The following is a 20,054-nucleotide window of genomic DNA, read 5'->3' as shown; positions in this document are numbered from 1 at the left end:
GCTTTTTAGTAAAAAATAAAAGGCCGTATTTACAGTCAACTAGAAGATAAAACATTTATTTATGCAAATAAAACACTCAGAGCTTAAAATACAATCTAGTGCTTAAATTCTATCAACTGTATTACATTTATACAAAAGCCTGTACATAGCAAGATATATCTTTACAAAATAGATACAAATTATATTATGCCATTGGCTGTGAAGACACAGTAAGACTGATTTGTGCTGGTAGAGTAGTGCCTTTAGATAATCCTAGAAAGTTGACACTGAAGATAATTTGTGGTATAAGGGGTTGGAGTTCCGAGCCCAGACTTCAGCAGAGGGACTCTGTTCTGACCTTTTTACCAATATGCCTGGCTTCCATTCCCTCATTCCCTGTATTCAATCTCTCCTGCTTCTCCTTTTCGACACTCTCCTTCCTCTTATTTCTCTCTCTCAGTCTCTCCTCTTTCCTCCTGCTTTCTGTCTCCTTGCTCTTTTCTCTCTCCAGGGTCTTCCTCATCTCCTTCAGCCTTTTCTTTAAAGCAGCACGGTCACTTTGACTGCACACACCAAGAGCCTGAAAATGAGAAAACAAGTCACAGTGGGATGATCTATACTGTATGGAATTAAATTGATCTCTGTCTAGGGTTTAGTTTGCAATACTCTTCACTAGCTTAATTTCCTCCCCTCCTTTCGTCAACATTCACTGATTGGGCAGGAATATCAACAACTAGTTCAGTCCTTTTTAATGTAAAGGCAGGTAGTGAGGGAGGTTATCAGTACTGAGACACAGTGACTTCCTTTAGAACAACCTACCTTGAGTTTGTTGTTATCCAGACTGAGTAGTTGCAGCCCATCCACACCATTGGCTGTAAACTCTGCTGCGTACTGGTCCATGCTCATGCCCATCAACCACAGGCAAACCTGCTGATTGGTCCATTGGTCCAGGGGTCGGCTTTGACATTGATTACTGTCAACTTGGACAGAGTCATCGTCCAGAGTCTATACAGACACCCAAAACAACCAGTATGTTTATAATGAAACCTATTTTAAATCAACAAGGAACCAACAACCTAATCACATTCTGGGACATTTGGAAGTAAACGACAATCCAATGAGCGAGAAATAGGAGAAATCTTAATCAGGGCAGGCAAAAAAGTAGATCAGAAATCAGGTCAGGGACATGGAAGAGGGGAAGAGAGAGGTAGACCATGTGATTCAGAAGGAGGAAGACAACAGACTCACCTCTAAAGAGGAGAACGTGAGAGTTTGAGAGCGTGCAGACAGAGACAGATCCGATAGCATCCCTGATAGGAGGGCAGAGCTGGTACTGTCTGAGTCTGCGACATTCATTCTCTAGGATGACCAAAGACATTTGTGACCTACACACTCAGACATTAAAGTGCATGACAGCACACCCACATAACCAACCCCATACAGTCAAGATGGGGTAAAGGACCTTATTAAATGCAAGGCAACAAGCATACAGGCATACAAGTCAAGTCTCAAAGCTTGAGTGTGTTGAACGTCAATTAAGACAAGGCCTATGGTGAGCCCCTGCTTACCTGGCAGTCTCTTCTGCCCCCGGTGGTCATGTAGGGTAGACTGCAGCTGGAGACAGAGTGAAGCTTCTCTCTCTCCTTCTTCTCTCTCTCCCTTCCTCGTTCCCCAAACCAGGAGAACGGTAGGCAGGAAGGGATGGATGTGACAGAACCAGAGATTGACACACCACTGCTGGAGTCATCTACGAGGTCACCACATGATCCCCTGGGGAGAATTATTTTTTTGTCACATTATACTCCGTAAACCAGAGAGCCTGTAGTGCGTAAAAATTCCAGGAGGTCAGCAGTTTCTGAGAACCAGCCCATCTGGCACCAACAATCATATTGCAATCGGATCACACATCACCGATTGAACAACAACGAAAACGTTTCACCATGCCGGCATGCTTTATATGCCGGTGAGTGAATGTTTCTGGACGAGACACCATGCTGCCTTATTGACAACATCCACAATTTACCAGTTTCCTCTGCTTGTTTTACCTGAGGTCCTGGGACCTTCCTATGTTCTTCTCGTTGTCACTTTTCCGGCCTCTGCTCAGAGACTTGCGGAGGCCACTAGAGGGCAGAATAAGAGTTCAGAGGACTAGCAGAGTGGAAACAGGTTAGGGAACAGTGAGAGTTCAGGCTGGAATGCATGGCACAGATATTGGTTATTTGTGTAATTTTCATCACCAAGTGCCTGAAGGAAAAGGGGTACATATGAAATGAGCTTGTCATACTTCACAACTACTTACATTTCCATTTAAGTAATTTAGCTGACTATTAACTGCATACGTTCAGGACCCATAGTCTTTATTATTGGGGAGGAGAGGGAAATAAATAATTACATGGCCATGATGCAATGAGGGCCAGATTGGATCTTTATCCCAGACACAGTTGTCTACTCTTACGATAAATTCCATGAGATTTTTTAATTTCACAGGTAGTCAGAACAATGTCTTGTTCACTGTCCTGGGGCGTTGGGACTTCTATCTTTAGACCAGACAGAATTACCCCTCACTGACTAGGGCTGACCCCATTAACCTCAGAGTCAAGACAGTCTGAGTGCTGGCATGGCACTCTACTTCCAAAGGATCATGTGAGTGCCCTACCTGAAGTCAGGGAATTTCCTCTTCGATTTACATGTGGTGGAGCTGGTGTGGTCTTGAGGGGGGGACAGGCCGGGCTGTGGGGTGAGGAGAGTGGATGGGGGATGGGACTGGAGGGTGGGGGCAGACAGCGAAGAGGTGGAGTGTACACGATGACATCCTGCTGAGAGAGAACGTCCTGTCTCTCTGGGGGTCGACACGGTCAACGATTGGCTCTTCACCTCACAACTCGGTATCTGCTCATCTTCACTCTACATTGATAAAACATCAGTTGAGAGAATGTGTCTGATGAGGGTGTAATAGTGTGTCTGATGGGGGTGTAATAGTGTGTTCCTGAGTACCATAGTAAAACATGGAAAATCATCTGATGGGGTTAGAATTAGGGTTGAGTTAAACTAAAACTAATCCTTTAATGCCTAGACTAAGTTTACTGAGGTAACATTTTTAAAAGGTCCAAAATGGCCGGTCCTCAACTTGATCGTAAAACCTGTGTGTGTGTGTGTGTGTGGGGGGGGGGGTGGAATGTGTGTGACCTGTCTCCTGAAGGACCCTCGTAGTTTGTTTCGTGAGGGAGGATTTCTTTTTGCTTTCTGGGCCAGCTGGGCTCTGGCCCTATGAGCGCTGGTGTCTAACCGGCAGGTCACAGGCACTGCAATGCTCCAGTCTGCACCTGAAACACACACACACACACACAGTTGGCAGGCATAAAAACCACAGATACACACACAATATTGAGGGTTGTCTTACCTGAGGTAAATGAGGTGTCCAGTGATTGGTTGTCGCTTTCTGGAACTGTCTCCCCTCGCTCCAGGTGAGCTATCTGAACACATACAGTAGGTAACACCTTACTTCATAAAATCCTTCCAGTAGTCTTCAGTTGGCAGTGTCTGTCATTCTCACCCGTTTCTGAAGTCCCTCCACAGTTTCTCTGTTTCTCCTCTCACTCTCCTCCATCTCGCTTCTCAGCTCCTCCTCCCTCCGCTCACTCTGCTTCTCCCTACATGTGGGGCATTAGACACTGTTCTCCACTAGACTAGTCTTTGGGTTCAATGGCAGATTTTTCAACATAGAACAACATTATGTCATTGCCCTATCAGCTTAAAAAAAACATCTTGCATGGAGAACACTGAAGTTGTTTTTGGTGAGTACATTCCACAAGAGCCAACTTCGGCTTTGGCAAACTACCTTCACTAAAACCACTACAAGGTTTAGGCTGCAAACTTAGTGTTCTGGCATGACTGCCACATAATGTATGGCGATAACTGGAGAGGACCCAGACAAACACCTTGGTAAGATTAATTGAACAGGCAGGGAATAGCTGGAGGTATTCTTACAGCAAAAATGTTGACTGTTAACTGCTACCTATAGCTCACCTGTGTTGAAATTCCCTGAGTAGTCTCTTAGCCTTGCTGTATTTGACTTCCAGGCTGTCTAACTGGCTTTGAGTGTCAGACAGCCGTTGGTTAACAATCCTGCACAGAGCCTGGGCCTCCTGCCAGTACCTAGAATCATTACATTCATCATATTCTCCAATATCATCACAAACATCCCCACATGGAATTGGGATTTAAGTTCCAAGTGACTAATTCAATAGATATCATCATCATCATCATCCATACTTGTCTAATTTGTCAGCTTTCTCCTCTCCATCCTGGACACTCTGCTCCAGCTCAGCCAGACGACTCTCCCACAAGGCCTTCTGCTCCTCAGATACCCTCAGCTGGAGGACAAATGGACATAGACCAGTCTGGGCCCAATTCCAAACCAAACTATAGACTGGTGTGGTGAATGGGGCCTTATGACTAAACAGGGAATATTTATGGTTGACAAAATTAAACTCTGCTGACTTCACTTAGTCGGGGTGGGGAGGGGTTGCAGTTCGGTGTCCTGGGGATCTCATCGCTGCTTTTTGCGGATGATGTGGTCATGATGGCATCAACTGTCTGTGACCTTCAGCACTCACTGGACCGGTTCGCAGCCGAGTGCGAAGCGGTTGGGATGAGGATTAGCACCTCTAAATCTGAGGCCATGGTTCTCAGCAGGAAACCGATGGAGTGCCTTCTCCGGGTAGGGAATGAGGCGTTACCCCAAGTAAAGGAGTTCAAGTATCTCGGGGTCTTGTTCACGAGTGATGGGACAATGGAGCGGGAGATTGGCCGGAGAATTGGAGCAGCAGGGGCGGTATTGCATTCGCTTTACCGCACCGTGATGAAAAGAGAGCTGAGCCGGAAGGCAAAGCTCTCAATATACCGGTCAATTTTCCTTCCTACCCTCACCTATGGTCATGAAGGCTGGGTCATGACTGAAAGAACAAGATTGCGAGTACAAGCGGCTGAAATGGGTTTTCTCAGAAGGGTGGCTGGCTTCTCCCTTAGGGATAGGGTGAGAAGCTCAGCCATCCGTAAAGAACTTGGAGTAGAGCCGCTGCTCCTTTGCGTTGAAAGGAGCCAGTTGAGGTGGTTAGGGCATCTGGTAAGGATGCCCCCAGGACGTCTCCCTAGGGAGGTGTTCCAGGCACGTCCAGCTGGGAGGAGACCTCGGGGTAGGCCCAGGACTAGGGGGAGAGATGATATTTCGACACTGGCCTGGGAACGCCTCGGGATCCCCCAGTCAGAGCTGGCAAATGTGGCTCGGGAAAGGGAAGTTTGGGGTCCCCTGCTGGAGCTGCTGCCCCCGCGACCCGATACGGATAAGCAGATGAAGATGAGATGACTTCACTTAGTCTGTATCTAGCTAGCTAACATTATACTGCTTCTAAAGTAAAGTGACAATGATGACATAATATTTACTAACTATGTGCCTCCTCTAGAGATCGTATCATGTTTTCAAGAGCCTGTAAAACACTTCAGTGCCCATTAAGGATGCATTGAGAAGAATGCTGACCTGGAAATTGCCCCTAAATGAACAATACTGTGACAAAAAAAAAAGACAAAAAAAAACATGTACCAGATGTACCATTATATGGACCCCTGCTGGACACAGGACTGAGTTAGAGGACCAGGGAGAATTGTAAAAAAAAAATTTGATCATTTCTGCTTAGTTTCAAAACTTTCAAGGAATTCCTATTTCCTGTCTAACTTAAAGTAATTACTCATCCAAAACAAAAGAACAGGTAAAAGTTGGGGCTCCGCAACAATTTTGAAAAGACCGGACCCATCAAATCAGGTTTTACAGGAAACAACACAAGTCATATATTGAATCACATAGCGCTACATGGTAATGGACTGTTCCGTGATGTATGTTAGTGTGTGAGTTTGATACTCAGGTCAGTGTGACCTACCTTCTCCCGGGCAAAGCGGAGTTGGTCAGATTTGGTCCTGAGTTTTAACTGGAGCTGAGGGGAGACCATTTCACACATTACCACCAACGGCCATCTGTCAAAGACAACATCTAACACCAGAGACACACACAAACACACTTGACACCTCTTGGTATTTCAGGCAGAGCTGGGAAGTGTCCAAGCTGTTGATATCCTCTTCTTGTTGTCCGTTTTCATCCTCTGTAGGGAGGTCTTCCTCTACCTCACTCACCGAGCTCAACCCCACACCATCACAATTATCCACATTTGACACCTAAAACACACACAGTAAAACACCTCTGCTCGTTCAGTAATACATTATTATGCATTAACACATCTACCTCTACTCAATTAGCAACACTTCATGTTTTTTACCTTTATTTTGCTACGTCAGAATGGTAATAACAGCTTCTTGTTTATAGCAATGACAAGAAAACATTTATATTTTTTTACTTTGTCGGCTCAGGGATGTACAAAAACCTCTCTAGCCCCATATACTGAACCAGAAAAGGAAACGGGCAAGCCTAGTTTAGTCAGCCCACGATTAGAAGGAATGAATGTTGTTGTCCCTGGCTGGTTTAGATCCACAGCTTTCTAAGTGGCAAACTGTCTTTTACCATGATGCTATTTAAACAGCGAGAATGCAACGTTTTCCTCAGCCATTACATTTTTGCTGAAATAACGTGGACGACAGAACGTTTTACGGGACTACAGTGGGCTCTTTTACCAAGATTACTGTAGATGGCTAGCTAATAGCTATACAGCCTACCTATAATGAAAACAATGACTCCAATTACTCCATGGCTGGTCTGTTTCTTTAGAAAAAAAATATATATTTAAAAGGGCCACATAATACAATTATTCCTTTAAATATATGAGATTCATGGTATTACAGAGTGGATATATATTGTTGTGCGACAGCTGAAAAGTACAGAGTAGATAAATTAGCGGACTAGCGTACTCTTGTACAAAGATTACTGTAGATGGTCGTCCATACAATAACAGCTGAATAGCTAACCACTACACTATATGAACTACGAGGAAATCAAAAGCATTGGCTGAATATTTAGCTAAACACCATTAAGCATTGTGTTAAACTGACTAACATTTTTTATAAAGTTTACCTCTACCACAAATAGCATCAATGAACTGTATGGCTTTTATTAGCCAGTAATAGGCCTACTAGTACCTACTTACTACTTGGAATAGTCACAAGAATTGAGCAATTGCTTGCGAGACTGAAGACAAACTTTACACTACCAAATCTATTTAATTTCATGGCACAACAGCGTAAATTTTTCTTTCATTCGTGAATGACATCGATACAATAGCTATCAATATACACTCACTTAAAAGAATTATTAGTAACACCTATTCAATTTCTCAATAATGCAATTATCTTATCAACCAATCACATGGCAGTTGCTTCTATGCATTTAGGGGTGTGGTCCTGGTCAAGACAATCTCCTGAACTCCAAACTGAATGTCAGAATGGGAAAGAAAGGTGATTTAAGCAATTTTGAGTGTGGCATGGATGTTGGTGCCAGATGGGCCGGTCTGAGTATTTCACAATCTGCTCAGTTACTGGGATTTTCACGCACAACCATTTCTAGGGTATACAAAGAATGGTGTGAAAAGGGAAAAACATCCAGTATGCGGCAGTCCTGTGGGCGAAAATGCCTTGTTGATGCTAGAGGTCAGAGGAGAATGGGCCGACTGATTCAAGCTGATAGAAGAGCAACTTTGACTGAAATAACCACTCGTTACAACCGAGGTATGCAGCAAAGCATTTGTGAAGCCACAACACGCACAACCTTGAGGCGGATGGGCTACAACAGCAGAAGACCCACCGGGTACCACTCATCTCCACTACAAATAGGAAAAAGAGGCTACAATTTGCATGAGCTCACCAAAATTAGACAGTTGAAGACTGGAAGAATTTTGCCTGGTCTGATAAGTCTCGATTTCTGTTGAGACATTCAGATGGTAGAGTCAGAATTTGGCGTAAACAGAATGAGAACATTGATCCATTATGCCTTGTCATCACTGTGCAGGCTGGTGGTGGTGGTGTAATGGTGTGGGGGATGTTTTCTTGGCACAATTCAGGCCCCTTAGTGCCAATTGGGCATCGTTTAAATGCCACGGCCTACCTGAGCATTGTTTCTGACCATGTCCATCCCTTTATGACCACCATGTACCCATCCTCTGATGGTTACTTCCAGCAGGATAATGCACCATGTCACAAAGCTGGAATCATTTCAAATTGGTTTCTTGAACATGACAATGAGTTCACTGTACTGAAATGGCCCCCACAGTCACCAGATCTCAACCCAATAGAGCAACTTTGGGATGTGGTGGAACGGGAGCTTCGTGCCCTGGATGTGCATCCCACAAATCTCCATCAACTGCAAGATGCTATCCTATCAATATGGGCCAACAATTCATAAAGAATGCTTTCAGCACCTTGTTGAATCAATGCCACCTAGAATTAAGGCAGTTCTGAAAGCGACAGGGGGTCAAACACAGTATTAGTATGGTGTTCCTAATAATCCTTTAGTTGAGTGTAGGTGAAGATAACTGACTATTTCATAAAGTGAATGAATGAGAGAATTGTGGAAACTTTTACTGCGCAAAGGGTTGTGAGTTATTTTACCGTAAAAAGCATGCACAGATGCATACTTTGAAAATCCTCCAGAAATAGTCACAATATAACCGTAAACAGTTCTATTTCAGATTTATTATAACATAGCTACTACGGAGGTTGTAGCCAGCAATGTTTTTGTCTATCTTGAACAAATCCTAATGTATAATTTGTTCTGTCTACAGCGAGACTCTTACACCAGTCGCTTGCATGTCAGTCCGCTTCTCTAACAACTACACTATTCAACAAGGGGTAGTCAGTCTTCTTGGCCGGCTCAGCTTATGCGGTTCGGCAGAAACCTACCTTTATTGTAGGCGGATTCCTGTCCTGTTCCAGACTCTCAGTTATCAGACGAGCCACCTCACTCTTCGCCCCCTGCTTCTCCCGGCCAATCAAAAACCTGCAGTTAGGTATAATATCAAATCAGGAGTCTGCGTTAAGTGTCACCACCATTGTGCGCATGCGTGTTTGTATACCTGACAGTGCCAGATGTGTTCTTCAGCACAGTAGCAGCAAACAGCTGTGTGACTCCAACCAGACTGGTTCCATCTACCTCCACGATCTGGTCATTCACCTGGATACTGACACACACACACACACACACACACACACACACACACCTAGGATCAGCTTCCAGCTAACATTACACTCACATCCTAACTATTTCAATGGTATCTTTCCAGGCTCCCCAGGTGGCGCAGCCTCGACTGCTGTTAGCCCCATGGAAACCCCACGGGTGATATCAATTGTCCACATCTCCAATAGAGAGGCGAGGCCTCAACAGGACTTTTCTGCACAACGGCAACTCCTTCAGGATGTTAGAAATCGGCGGTTTCCCTATAGTGGTCAAATAATGTAGAACCTGTATCAAATCAAGGGAGAAGTTTGCTCAAGTTTATTGGAAAATTGCAACACAGATGTCATTCAGTGAACGTTCCATTATCTTCTCACTGTAATGTTAGTTGCCAGCTAGCCTATACATTAAGGGCATTTCTACATAGCAAAGATCATGTTTCCAAGACAGTAACCCCCATGCCAAATGGTCAATGTGAACATTCCTGGGGTTATCAGAGCGCATCCTACAGAGAGAGAATCTAAACAGAGAGGTTTCTGCTGTTCTCGTTATCTAGGCTCATTCACGTCCAATGAAACGTACATATTGTAATTGTTAATGCTCAGATTCCACAAGGAGGACTGGGCACCTGCAAAGCTAAACGACATAGTCAGGTGATGTATTCTACCCTTAAACCTGTTGACCCAGGTGACTTACTGTTTGGAAGAGCAGTGTGGGGGAAAAGCAGCATGGCTTGGCGTGGATGCATAGTAGGAAAGCTTTCCCTAACCCTAATTTTGCAATGAGACAGGACATGTAGATGCAATCAGATATGATGGGACACAAACAGACAGACAGACACCATGACCTCAGATTGGATGCTTACCGTCCGTCCTTTTGTGTAGCTCCGTTGTGTGTGATGGTCTTAACGAAGATTCCCAACTTCTCAAGCCCCATGTCAGCCCCCACGCCCATTCCAATGATACTGATCCCTAAACCCTCCTCTCCTACAGGAAGGCAGAGGGAAAACTGGTGAGACTGAGACTGAGGTGGATAAACGGACAGTATGTTACAACAGAGTGCGAGAAACACTGACTAAAGACATGAGATGAGTAGAATACATGGAGATGGACGTTGGGAGAGTGTTAAGAGGAAGACCAACCTTTCTCTACCTGGACAGGGAAGACATCCATCTGGTCCACCCTCTTCTCCAGTTCGTACTCAGCAGAGGCAGACACTGGGTCAACATCATCATTACGCCGGTCATAGTCTGCATTAGAGTAGGTGAGGAACACCTGAGAAAACACCAAATCCTCATTATGTCTCCTATGAAAGTGTGTGTGTGTCTCTCTCTCTCATCTTTGGTCCTCCAGGCCATCGTCCCTCCCTCTCTCCCCCTCTGCCATCTGTGATTACAGAAGCCTCACAATACTGTTTATCTTGTCAGATCCTCCAATGTGATGGGGTGTAACATGGGACTGAATGAACAAGCGGTGGCAGATGCTTAGTCTTAACATACACAGACACACTGCAAATCTATGTACTGTACAGCAATCTGTGGCTTTGAATGTCTTGGACAACAGTCCTGTAACAGTTTTGTGGACTTGTTCATTTGCCGGTTATTTAAATCCTGAACACAGACACAAACTGACCCAGTGAAATGTGTGCAATTCGAGTTGGCAGCAACATAAGGAAGGACGTGTCCAGGAGAATTTTACAACTTGACTGGTCATAATTAAGGCCCTAAAATAACATAACTTGAGAATATTAACACAGGGGAGCTAGCTAAAAAAGAACCTGGCTGGAGGAATGCTCTGCTATTGCTACAAAGTCAGGTGTTCTGACTTAATACCTCACAGACATTTTGAGATCTCGTCTCAGTCTTCCCTCAACTTGATACTCCATACATATTTCTACAGTTTGGATTTAAAAACCTCTCATCTAAGTTAATTGTTCTAGCCTTTTGATATTACCGTAACTACAGGACTAGTCCTTACTTCTGAATCACAGTGTGGTACACCATAATCAATCACAGTGTGGAAATAAGGAAATGTTTTTCTATTTTTAATAGATAATGCAGTTTACCTTAATTGGTGCTGTGGAGAATTTGATCTTCCTCCTCCTAGCAATATCATCCTCATCATCACCATTTTCTTGAGGAAGACCGGGAATCTCCTCACATTCAGTAGGGAGATGCTCCTCCGGACCTGGAGTTGGACAGCTGTCAGAGTCCTCTCCTGAATCGTCATGAAAACAATCCAAATCCAGTTCTCGGTCTTCCATGAAGGCCTGGTTTTCAGGGCCTGGGATAGGCGCAGACACGCTGTCCTCTTCATCAGCGCATCCCCTCCCTTCTCTCTTCTCTTCCTCCCCCTCTCTGGACTTCCCCCCTCTCCCCTCTCCTGGCTGCAATTTGGCCATCTTTTCTCCTTCTTCCTCTCCTCTCCTCTCACTATCCTCTTTACACAGGCCTTCACTCTCCTCAGCTTTGTCCTGCAGCCCTGCCTCAGCTCTTCGTTCCATCAGTAACCCTCGGTTCACTATATCATTTCCTCCCGGTGTCACCGCCTCTCTGTATTGTCCGTCTTCTCCCTCCATTTGCCCCTCCTTGTGTTGCACCTCCTGTGGATACATGCCTCTCTCTGACTCTTTTTCCTGCGCTTTCACCTCAGGAGCGTCAGTGAAACCCTCAACACACTCTCTTATCAAGGGTTCTACAATTCTGGGTTCTACTGGAGGTTCAACCGTTCTCTGTTCCACCATTTTCTGTTCTGATGTAGATTCTACAGGTTCCACTCTGATTTCTTCAAATACGTCATCAACCAGGCTCTTCTCATTGCACTCCTCCCTCCTGCGATTTTCCACATCCTTCTTGATGGTGTTCTCCTCCCCTTCATTCCCTTCACTCTCAGATGACTCATTCTTGACCTCCACTAGCTCCGCCCTAACAGTCTCAGCCCCTGACGCTTCCGTGTGGGACAAAGGGTCACCTTGGACCATGTAAAGGTCATTAGGGTCATTACACACAGACAAACTCCTATTGTCTGAAGGGTCAGCATTAGGACATCTAGGACCATAGAAGTCAGTCTGGTCAGAACAGAGGGACACTGGAGTGAGAGGACTGAGGGGGTTAGAAGGGCTAAATGGTGGGCTAAATGGGTTGGATGTGTGGGAGCCCACGGAGTCCTCACACACACTTCCATCTAATACCAGCCTGTTATCTGACGGGTCAGGTGTAGGACTTGGGCCATCAGAGGTTAATGTCTCACGGGAGAGATATTTTACAGGGTGTAGGGGCATAGGGCTAGTGTCCACTGATGAAGGGTATGTATGGATTTTTATGTAGGGAAGAGAAATGTGTGTATGCATTTGGATTGGTTTACCAGCCTCCATCGCTTTCCTCATCTCCACCTCTCCTTCACTTTCTGACGTGGACGTCAGCTCCTCTCTATCTAACCTACACCTAGCGCTCTCTCTCCCCAACCCCGCTCCCTCCCCTGACCCTCTACTACCTCTGCCAGGACTGACCTTTGAATTATGACCCACGCTGACAGTCTCAAACAACTTCCTGGTCACAGAGAATTTCTGAGCTAGAGCTGCTCGGTCCACCTCTGCCATATCCTCTGCCTTGGATGGTTTATCTAGCATAGATGGTTCAATGCAGGACACACGGCTTGGGAAAGTGCTGGGGCTGTTAGGGTGTTTCGACAGGACCTGAGACGACGGAGAAATTAGGTGCTGCTGGCTATCCATCTGGAGGAAGATGTTGTCTCTGATCTTCGTCCCTCTAGGGCTGACCGGCCTACCCCTTGTACCCTCCCCAGGGTCACTGCAAGGCCTTATGTGAGGGACTGCCAAAGGGCCAGGTGAGGGGATGGAAAGGGCCAGGGAAGTAGGTCTAAGCCTGGTCCCCGTGTCCAAGGAGCATTTGATAGTGTGGAAGTCAGACTTGTAGGCATTCCTGTGGGGGGAGGCGCTCCGGCCTTTATTGTCTGTCCGCATCATCTGGAGTGGGATGATGGCGGGGACGTATGACGCTGAGGTATATCTCACTGGACAGAAGAGTCAAATTATATTTGAAATTGCTCACTAGGTACCTCTGTTTTTAAATCCAGTTTGGCTTGGGATTCCACGGTCTACAGAAAAACACACAAGGAGACGTGAGTCAGTTAACAACATATAGGAATGGCAGTGGTGCTTTTGGCTTAAAGGTGCACCAGTCTGTTCATCAGACACCTCAGCCTTTTCATGGACACTACCTTTAATGTCTACTCAGTAAGGGTAACAGCCCCCAACACTCAATGTTAACATGATTCACTTACATAAGGAGCATATCTTGACTTGTATCAATGAGAGAAAATAGGTAACAAAATGTTTAATTGTTAAACACCTTCATAAGGTCAGGTAAGTGTCGGCCACACTTCCATGTTCATACAGCACTTAGACAAGAGGTGCACTGGTGTGGTTCAGACACCTGTGTATATAGTTGAGGAATAGTTGTAGTGGAATTGTTTTTCTATAGTTGACTGGATGCCCCTACAGCCTATACATTTGTGAAAATACATTATTCTTAAGTCTATCTTATTTGAAAAACGACTCTCTAATCTGAACAATATAAACCATACATTTCGATTACACTATTACAAGTGACAGTTCTTAAATTCAGCGTTGGGATTTGAATTCGTTTAACAGCTGGGAAACCTAGGGAATACGCAAAATGGCCTCTTGGCCTCTTATTAAAAGCAACTGTGCAGTTAGCTTGCTAACTTAACATAAAATCTGTAAAAAAAAATAAAATCATGCCATAACCATAATATATAAAAGTTGTACTAAAATTGAGATTGGGGAAAAACAAGGAAAAGCAAATTGCAACGGGGTTTGTAACATGCCTTTTTGCGAAGATGAAATACAACAACGCATTTAAAAGAAGTTACAATTGATTTATGTCTGTTATCAATTTCAATAGCATCAATATTCACCAGTATTGTCCCTGCGTCCACTGCTTTAAAATTTGAATTGTCCTCGCTTCAATCACAGTGAAAACGCTCAACTTGTCACTTTGCCACACCTAGTGCAATCAATTACCACGCGAAGACTCTTAAATGAACACCTGGCGCGTTACCAGAACCCTGCAAATAGAAGTGCGCGTACACGAAAGAATGTTCTGTCAGGTTGCAGTTGGTAGATTCTTCTGCCTGTAGTCCTGTCTCCATCCTGCAGGAACGTCTTTGAGAAGGACTTTGGCTGGCATAAGCCTGTATTCTCAGTATGCTAACAGAGGACAGATGGCGGCTCATGTCACTAAATACTGAAAGTGGATTATCTCACTGTAATCTTGTGGAAACTACCTCTGTGAACACTTAGGATACATAAGAGAGAGAACCGGGTGTAGGATACGAATTGTCCAGCATCTCCAAGAGGGAGGGAAGGCATCAGCAGGACGGACCAATGATAGGATACCAAAGTGGCAAGAATTAACACAAAATGAACTGCCTGTCCAGAAATGTTAGTGATAAAGCTGTGATTTAAAAATACATGAACTGGATGTTCATGTTCGCTCAATGTTCTGGTCCCACTGATTAGACATTATATGTTCCATGCCAACCTCTTAGCTAGTGAGTGTGGATAATTCAAGTGGAAATAACTATTAGTCTATCAATTAATATTATTATATAATCAGTCTATAAATCAATTACTGTCAGCCCATACATAATAGTTCCCTAAGTATTATTTCCACATTGAAAAGTACAGTACAGTGTTCACCATTCAGAAAAAGAGATGAAAGTGGAGAAGCTTACCTACAATGCGCCAGCAAGGCAGGCATGCATGCATCTACTCCTGGCAGGCGGAGAGTGAAGAGTCGAAGAGAACACTGGACTGTATTGGGGCTATGGTAAGTTCTGACCTGGATATGGACCATTCTCCCAGGTGGCACTGGGACCTAGATTATATAAATATCGCCCAATCACACAGCTACTGTACAGAGGGAGTTAAAGAGGGGGAGATAGGCTGAGGGATAATGAAGGGAGAAGAATATGGAGGTAGGGGGCAGAGACAGGGAGGAGGGAGGAAGAGCAGAGACAGATGGTGGTTGAGGAGCATTGTTCTCCACAAACCCATTCATACACTTACTGAGCCCTCCTGTAGTCGTCTGTTTGTCCCCTATCACTATCACTCCAGTCCCACACCTCCCTACATATCTCCCTGAGATGGTTGGAGTGTTCATGTTGGTTCAAGACCTTTTGGCCTTATGCCCTCAATTTGTTTCCTTCTGGGTTAACCTTGTGACATTGCTGTCCCACAGCAATGTCACAACGTAGTGATTGGTGCTTGGGTGCACATGTCGGGGGGGTAACAGGCTGTGGGAAATGATTGGTCAGTAGACTAAAGCAAATTAAAGCTATGCCTATTCCTGTAGGAGTTATTTGCAAATTTTTTATTGGCTAGTGAAGGCCAGGTTGGTCAAAGTCTTCCACCAGACTTTTGGCCAATTTGCACAGAAGTTTCTGGTAACAAGATTACTTCCGCCCCAACTGTTAAGTGAAAGAAGCAGTCAGTTAGAGCCCCCAGAAGTTAGTGGTAGTGATCATGAACACTAACCAGACTGGCTGAGCAGGTGCCCATGTGAATTTGTGTTTTTGTAATTTTAATAAATGCATACAATTAAATTCTTTCACTAGAAAATATAGTCTGGGCAAAATCTGGTTGTTTGTTCTTTTTTTCATGTTACCGCAGACGTGAACCAGTTATTAGTTATTTTTGCATAGTTGCAAACTAAACCACATAAATCTCGTCAAGTCAACATATTTGGTTAGTGGAGTTAATGGTAGGGTTAAAGGTTAGGGCTAGGGTTAAGCTTAGGATAAGGGTTGGGGTTAGGTATATGGCTATGGGATAGGGAACATAGATTTCTACGTTAGTGTTAAGTTTGAGGTCCCTACAAGGATAGAAATCCAAAAGTGTGTGTGTGTGAACTGTGGGACAGAGATTGGCAGCCAATCGTGACCCAGATGGAGCGCTCTTTTAGACAGCCATATTTAGAGTTTCTCACATCCACCAGGGTATCACACAGCTGACATATTTTGTTACTAGCACATACAAAAACACTCTTTATCAACACCCAAAGGCTGGAACACAAAAACACCTCTTATTAAACAGCCTTCTACAGGTTCTCTAAAACATACAGACTTACTGCCACCTACAGTTCAGAGATACATACTGCTGGTCTGGTGCACGTAAAGTGCTTTTAGTGAAGGTGATGTTTTTTTAAACAATGTGTTTTTGTTGGATCTTGGTGGTTTCAATAAGGTTACCATTAGACGTTTTGGCTGATTATTAGGTTTACATTTTCAATCAGTGTGGCTTCAGCCTTTGTAAAAACAAATGAACATTGTCCCTCAATGTATGATTTCCAATGAGGAAGCATTGGACATCACCAATAAGGATGAAATCAACATGTTAGTGAGGCAGCTCCCAAAATCTGCAAACAAGGCATTAACGTCATACGTAGCTTGAACCTGTCTGATTCCTTCAAATTTGCCTAACCGGGTGAGTACCGTGTATTGTAAGTAGGACACCTTTTGACTAGTTTGAAATTGGGGCAAATTAAACGATTTACTTTAAAAAGCTTTAATGTTTATTTAATTCTGCTTATTGTCCTATTCTCCAATACTCAGCCACTGTACAGACACACGTGCTTTCACGTGTACCGACACTTAGCACACACATGCATTCACTTCACATGTGCATGGATGCTCTCCGAAACACACATCAAGGCACCCTTCAGGGATCCACTGGATTAGGTGCAACTAACGGCTCTGACTAGCATGGAATCCCAGCGGACATATCTAGTCCGTCAGTGTGAGGTTGTGTGTGTTGCTGTTGTGTGTTTTCACCAGCCCTGCACACAGCCGCTCTTCCAATTACCAGGCCATTGCAGATAGTGCTTTGAGTTCCTCGTCGCGTGCTTTAAGTGTGCACGTCCGTGGGGACCTGAAATGGTCCAACCACACTGACAGCATGGCAAAATGGGGAGTGTAGTCAGAGGCAGAATCACTGCCTGGTAGGCCCACTGTGCCGCTTGATATCAAATGGCTATTATACAATTAGGTCCGGAAATAATTGGACACTGACACACGTTTTATTATTGTGGCGGTATACCCAAATATATTAAAGTTACATGAATAATGAATATGGACTTAGCGTGCAGTCTCTCAGCTTTAATTTGAGGGTGTTCACATCGCATCCGTCCTGTTGCTTCTTGATCTTAGTGCTGCTTTTGACACTATTGATCACTCCCTTCTCTTAGAAGGACTGGAAACCCATATTGGGCTACGTGGACATGTTCTAGCCTGGTTTAAATCTTATTTATCTGAAAGATATCAGTTTGTTAGTGTGGATGGCATATCCTCTGACAAGTCAAAGGTATGTTTTGGTGTTCCTCAAGTCTCGGTTCTGGGCCCATTATTGTTCTCACTATATATGCTGCCTCTGGGTGATGTAATCCGGAATCACAATGTCAACTTTCACTGTTATGCTGATGACACACAGTTATATATTTCAATGAAGCATGGAGAAGCCCTAAAATGAGCTACTTTGGAAGCATGCGTTTCAGATATTAGGAAGTGTATGACAGAGAACCTCAACGGCTGCATGGTTGTATCCCGAAAAACTGTAAGAAACATTGGCGTTACCCTTGACCCTAAAATCTCATTTGATATGTCTCTAGAGATGCTTATTTTCATCTTCGAAACACTGCAAAAATCTGAAACTTTTTATCAAAAACTGATGCAGAAAAACAAATCCATGCTTTTGTTACTTCTAGACTAGATTACTGCAATGCTCTACTTTCCGGTTACCCTGACAAATCAATAACTAAACTTCAATTAGTGCGGCACACGGCTGCTAGAATCCTAATTAGAACAAAAAGATGTGAACTCATTACTCCTGTACTAGCCTCTTTACATTGGCTGCCTGTTAGGGTTAGGGCTGATTTTAAGGTTTTATTGTTAACCTACAAATCTATACATGGACTTGCTCCTACTTACCTCGCTGAAATGAACCAGCTATACATGCCTACACATAACATACGATCGCAAGATGCGGGCCTTTTAATTGTACCTAGAATCTCTAAACAAACAGCCGGAGGCAGGGCCTTTACTCATAGAGCTCCTCAACTGTGGAATGATCTGCCAATTAAGGTTAGAAATGCAAACTCAGTGCAAACTTACAAGTGTCTACTAAAGTCTCATCTCTGTAGCACGGTCTATGATTAGGTGTAGCCTGGCCCAGGGGCGTGAAGGTGACCAGAAAGGCTTGATACTGTCCACCCTTGCTGTCTTGCCAGGTGGGCTCTCATCGCCATTGGGATGCCCTTCCTCCAATGACTCCTGGGGGTGGAGTCACTGGTTTGTTGTTGTCTCTCTGTTGCGCACTTGTGCAATTGGGCTGTACTCTGCTGGCAATACTCATTCAGGGTGGTTGCGATTGGTGGGTGTCCCTTCGGTTGATGCTTGGCAATGTGGGTGGATTGATTTTCTGCTTGTTGGGCCCTGTCAGGGGCCTCCCCCAGATAGGGCCACATTGTCACCGGTCCCCCATGTCTCAGTCCCAAGGCCTTACGCTGCTATATTATTGTGCTGAGGGAGTAGGGTCAATTCAACTTCTCTACTAAGTTCTCCCTTTCTCCACTATAAATTGTTGATATGAGGTATGCATTTTCTGAATTTTCCCAGTCTCCTACTGTTTTGTATTTAGGAGGGCATGAGGTCCTGGCCCACATCTGCTGAGTACCTGGCTTGGGGGACCCGTTGCTGTCCCTGTCCAGAGTCCTCCTGGTTGTGTTGCAGATCAAGACGATGCCTGACGATTTCAGCTGCCACTGTGCTGACACCCCCCCTCTCCCGTGTTGTCCCTGTCCTTGTCCATCTGGTCATGCTTCCGACCTGGACTAAGTTTAAATAGACTCTAGACTCAGCCCACATGTATTTATTAATTATTACAATTGTAATCTTAATATGTTCACCTGGCACAGCCTGAAGAGGACTGGTTACCCATTTGAGCCTGGGTCCTCTCTAGGTTTCTTCCAAAATGTTGGCATTCTTAGGGAGTTTTTCCTAGCCACTGAAATGCAACACTACTGTTGTGTTTATTAACGATGTGACAGAGGACAGAAGACAGAATTCTGAAGTGTATAGAGATATATTGTCTGCTCAGATTCAGCCAAATTCAGCAAAGTTGATTTGGATTCCATTTAGATTCTCAATTTGATCTTTTTGGTATATTCTACAATTTTTACAAATACTTTTATTTTAGAGTTATTCTATTTAATTGATCTGGTTCAAAGCTAATTTAAAACACTTAAGGACAACAAAAAGTATAAATTCAATGTAACACAATATAAAAATGAGGTAAATAAAAAGCGACATAAACTTGAGTAATACCTGAGCTAAGCTGAAGGGGAAGGCCAGACTGCCGTTTTGAGGATTTTTGAATGTGGGTATGTGATTCAGAATTGGGGATGGCAGTGGAAAGAGTTGCAGAGTGTAGTGCTAAATGCTCAAAACCTTATTGTGTGCAATCTTGTTTTGGGGATTATTAGTCCAGTCAGAGGAGCAGAGACAGCCAGAGTGTGAGTGTGGAGGAGGTCAGAGCCGTGTAGGGCTTTGTACAATGGGTGAAGTGTAGGATCTTGTAGGTAATGAAGAATTTGACTGGGAACCAAGCAGCGTGACCAGTACAGTTAAGGCATGCAACCAATACAACAATGTGTCTATTTCTTTCTCCATCCACCGCTATGAGAGCGACTTAAGGTCTCCTTCTGTTGCTCCCACTCCCCCCTAATCTCCTTATCCCTCTATGCAACGTTTTTCCTCATACCCTTTACCTCCTATTCTCCCATTCTCTCACCACATCCAAGCTAGCTAAAGCT

General features: G+C 44.3%; 1 protein-coding gene across 4 annotated transcripts; it reads right to left on the bottom strand.

Annotated features, from left to right (window-relative positions):
• Positions 1-40: 40 nt before the first annotated feature.
• On the bottom strand, positions 41-15,044 carry LOC105007214 (neurabin-1). 4 transcript variants are annotated; one of them, XM_034291591.1, is made up of 19 exons: positions 14,927-15,044; positions 11,210-13,260; positions 10,287-10,419; positions 10,011-10,131; positions 9,048-9,152; positions 8,875-8,971; positions 6,058-6,204; positions 5,913-5,966; positions 4,252-4,352; positions 4,006-4,134; positions 3,533-3,629; positions 3,380-3,452; positions 3,166-3,302; positions 2,636-2,883; positions 2,025-2,099; positions 1,548-1,749; positions 1,228-1,338; positions 799-984; positions 41-559 (listed from the first exon to the last, which is right to left on the bottom strand). In XM_034291591.1, exons 2-19 carry the CDS (start codon positions 13,127-13,129, stop codon positions 314-316), a joined length of 4,182 nt encoding a protein of 1,393 aa, XP_034147482.1. In that variant the 5' UTR covers positions 13,130-13,260; positions 14,927-15,044; the 3' UTR covers positions 41-313. The 4 variants fall into 4 exon arrangements, with proteins under 4 accessions (XP_034147482.1, XP_012995325.2, XP_012995320.2 ...); XM_013139871.3 differs by having other exon boundaries at positions 14,923-15,040; XM_013139866.3 differs by lacking the exon at positions 14,927-15,044 and adding an exon at positions 14,104-14,505.
• Positions 15,045-20,054: the final 5,010 nt, after the last annotated feature.

This window comes from Esox lucius, chromosome 3 (assembly GCF_011004845.1).
Source record: "Esox lucius isolate fEsoLuc1 chromosome 3, fEsoLuc1.pri, whole genome shotgun sequence".
In the NCBI taxonomy this organism is placed as follows: domain Eukaryota; kingdom Metazoa; phylum Chordata; class Actinopteri; order Esociformes; family Esocidae; genus Esox; species Esox lucius.
This window is presented reverse-complemented; position numbering and strand designations above follow the sequence as displayed.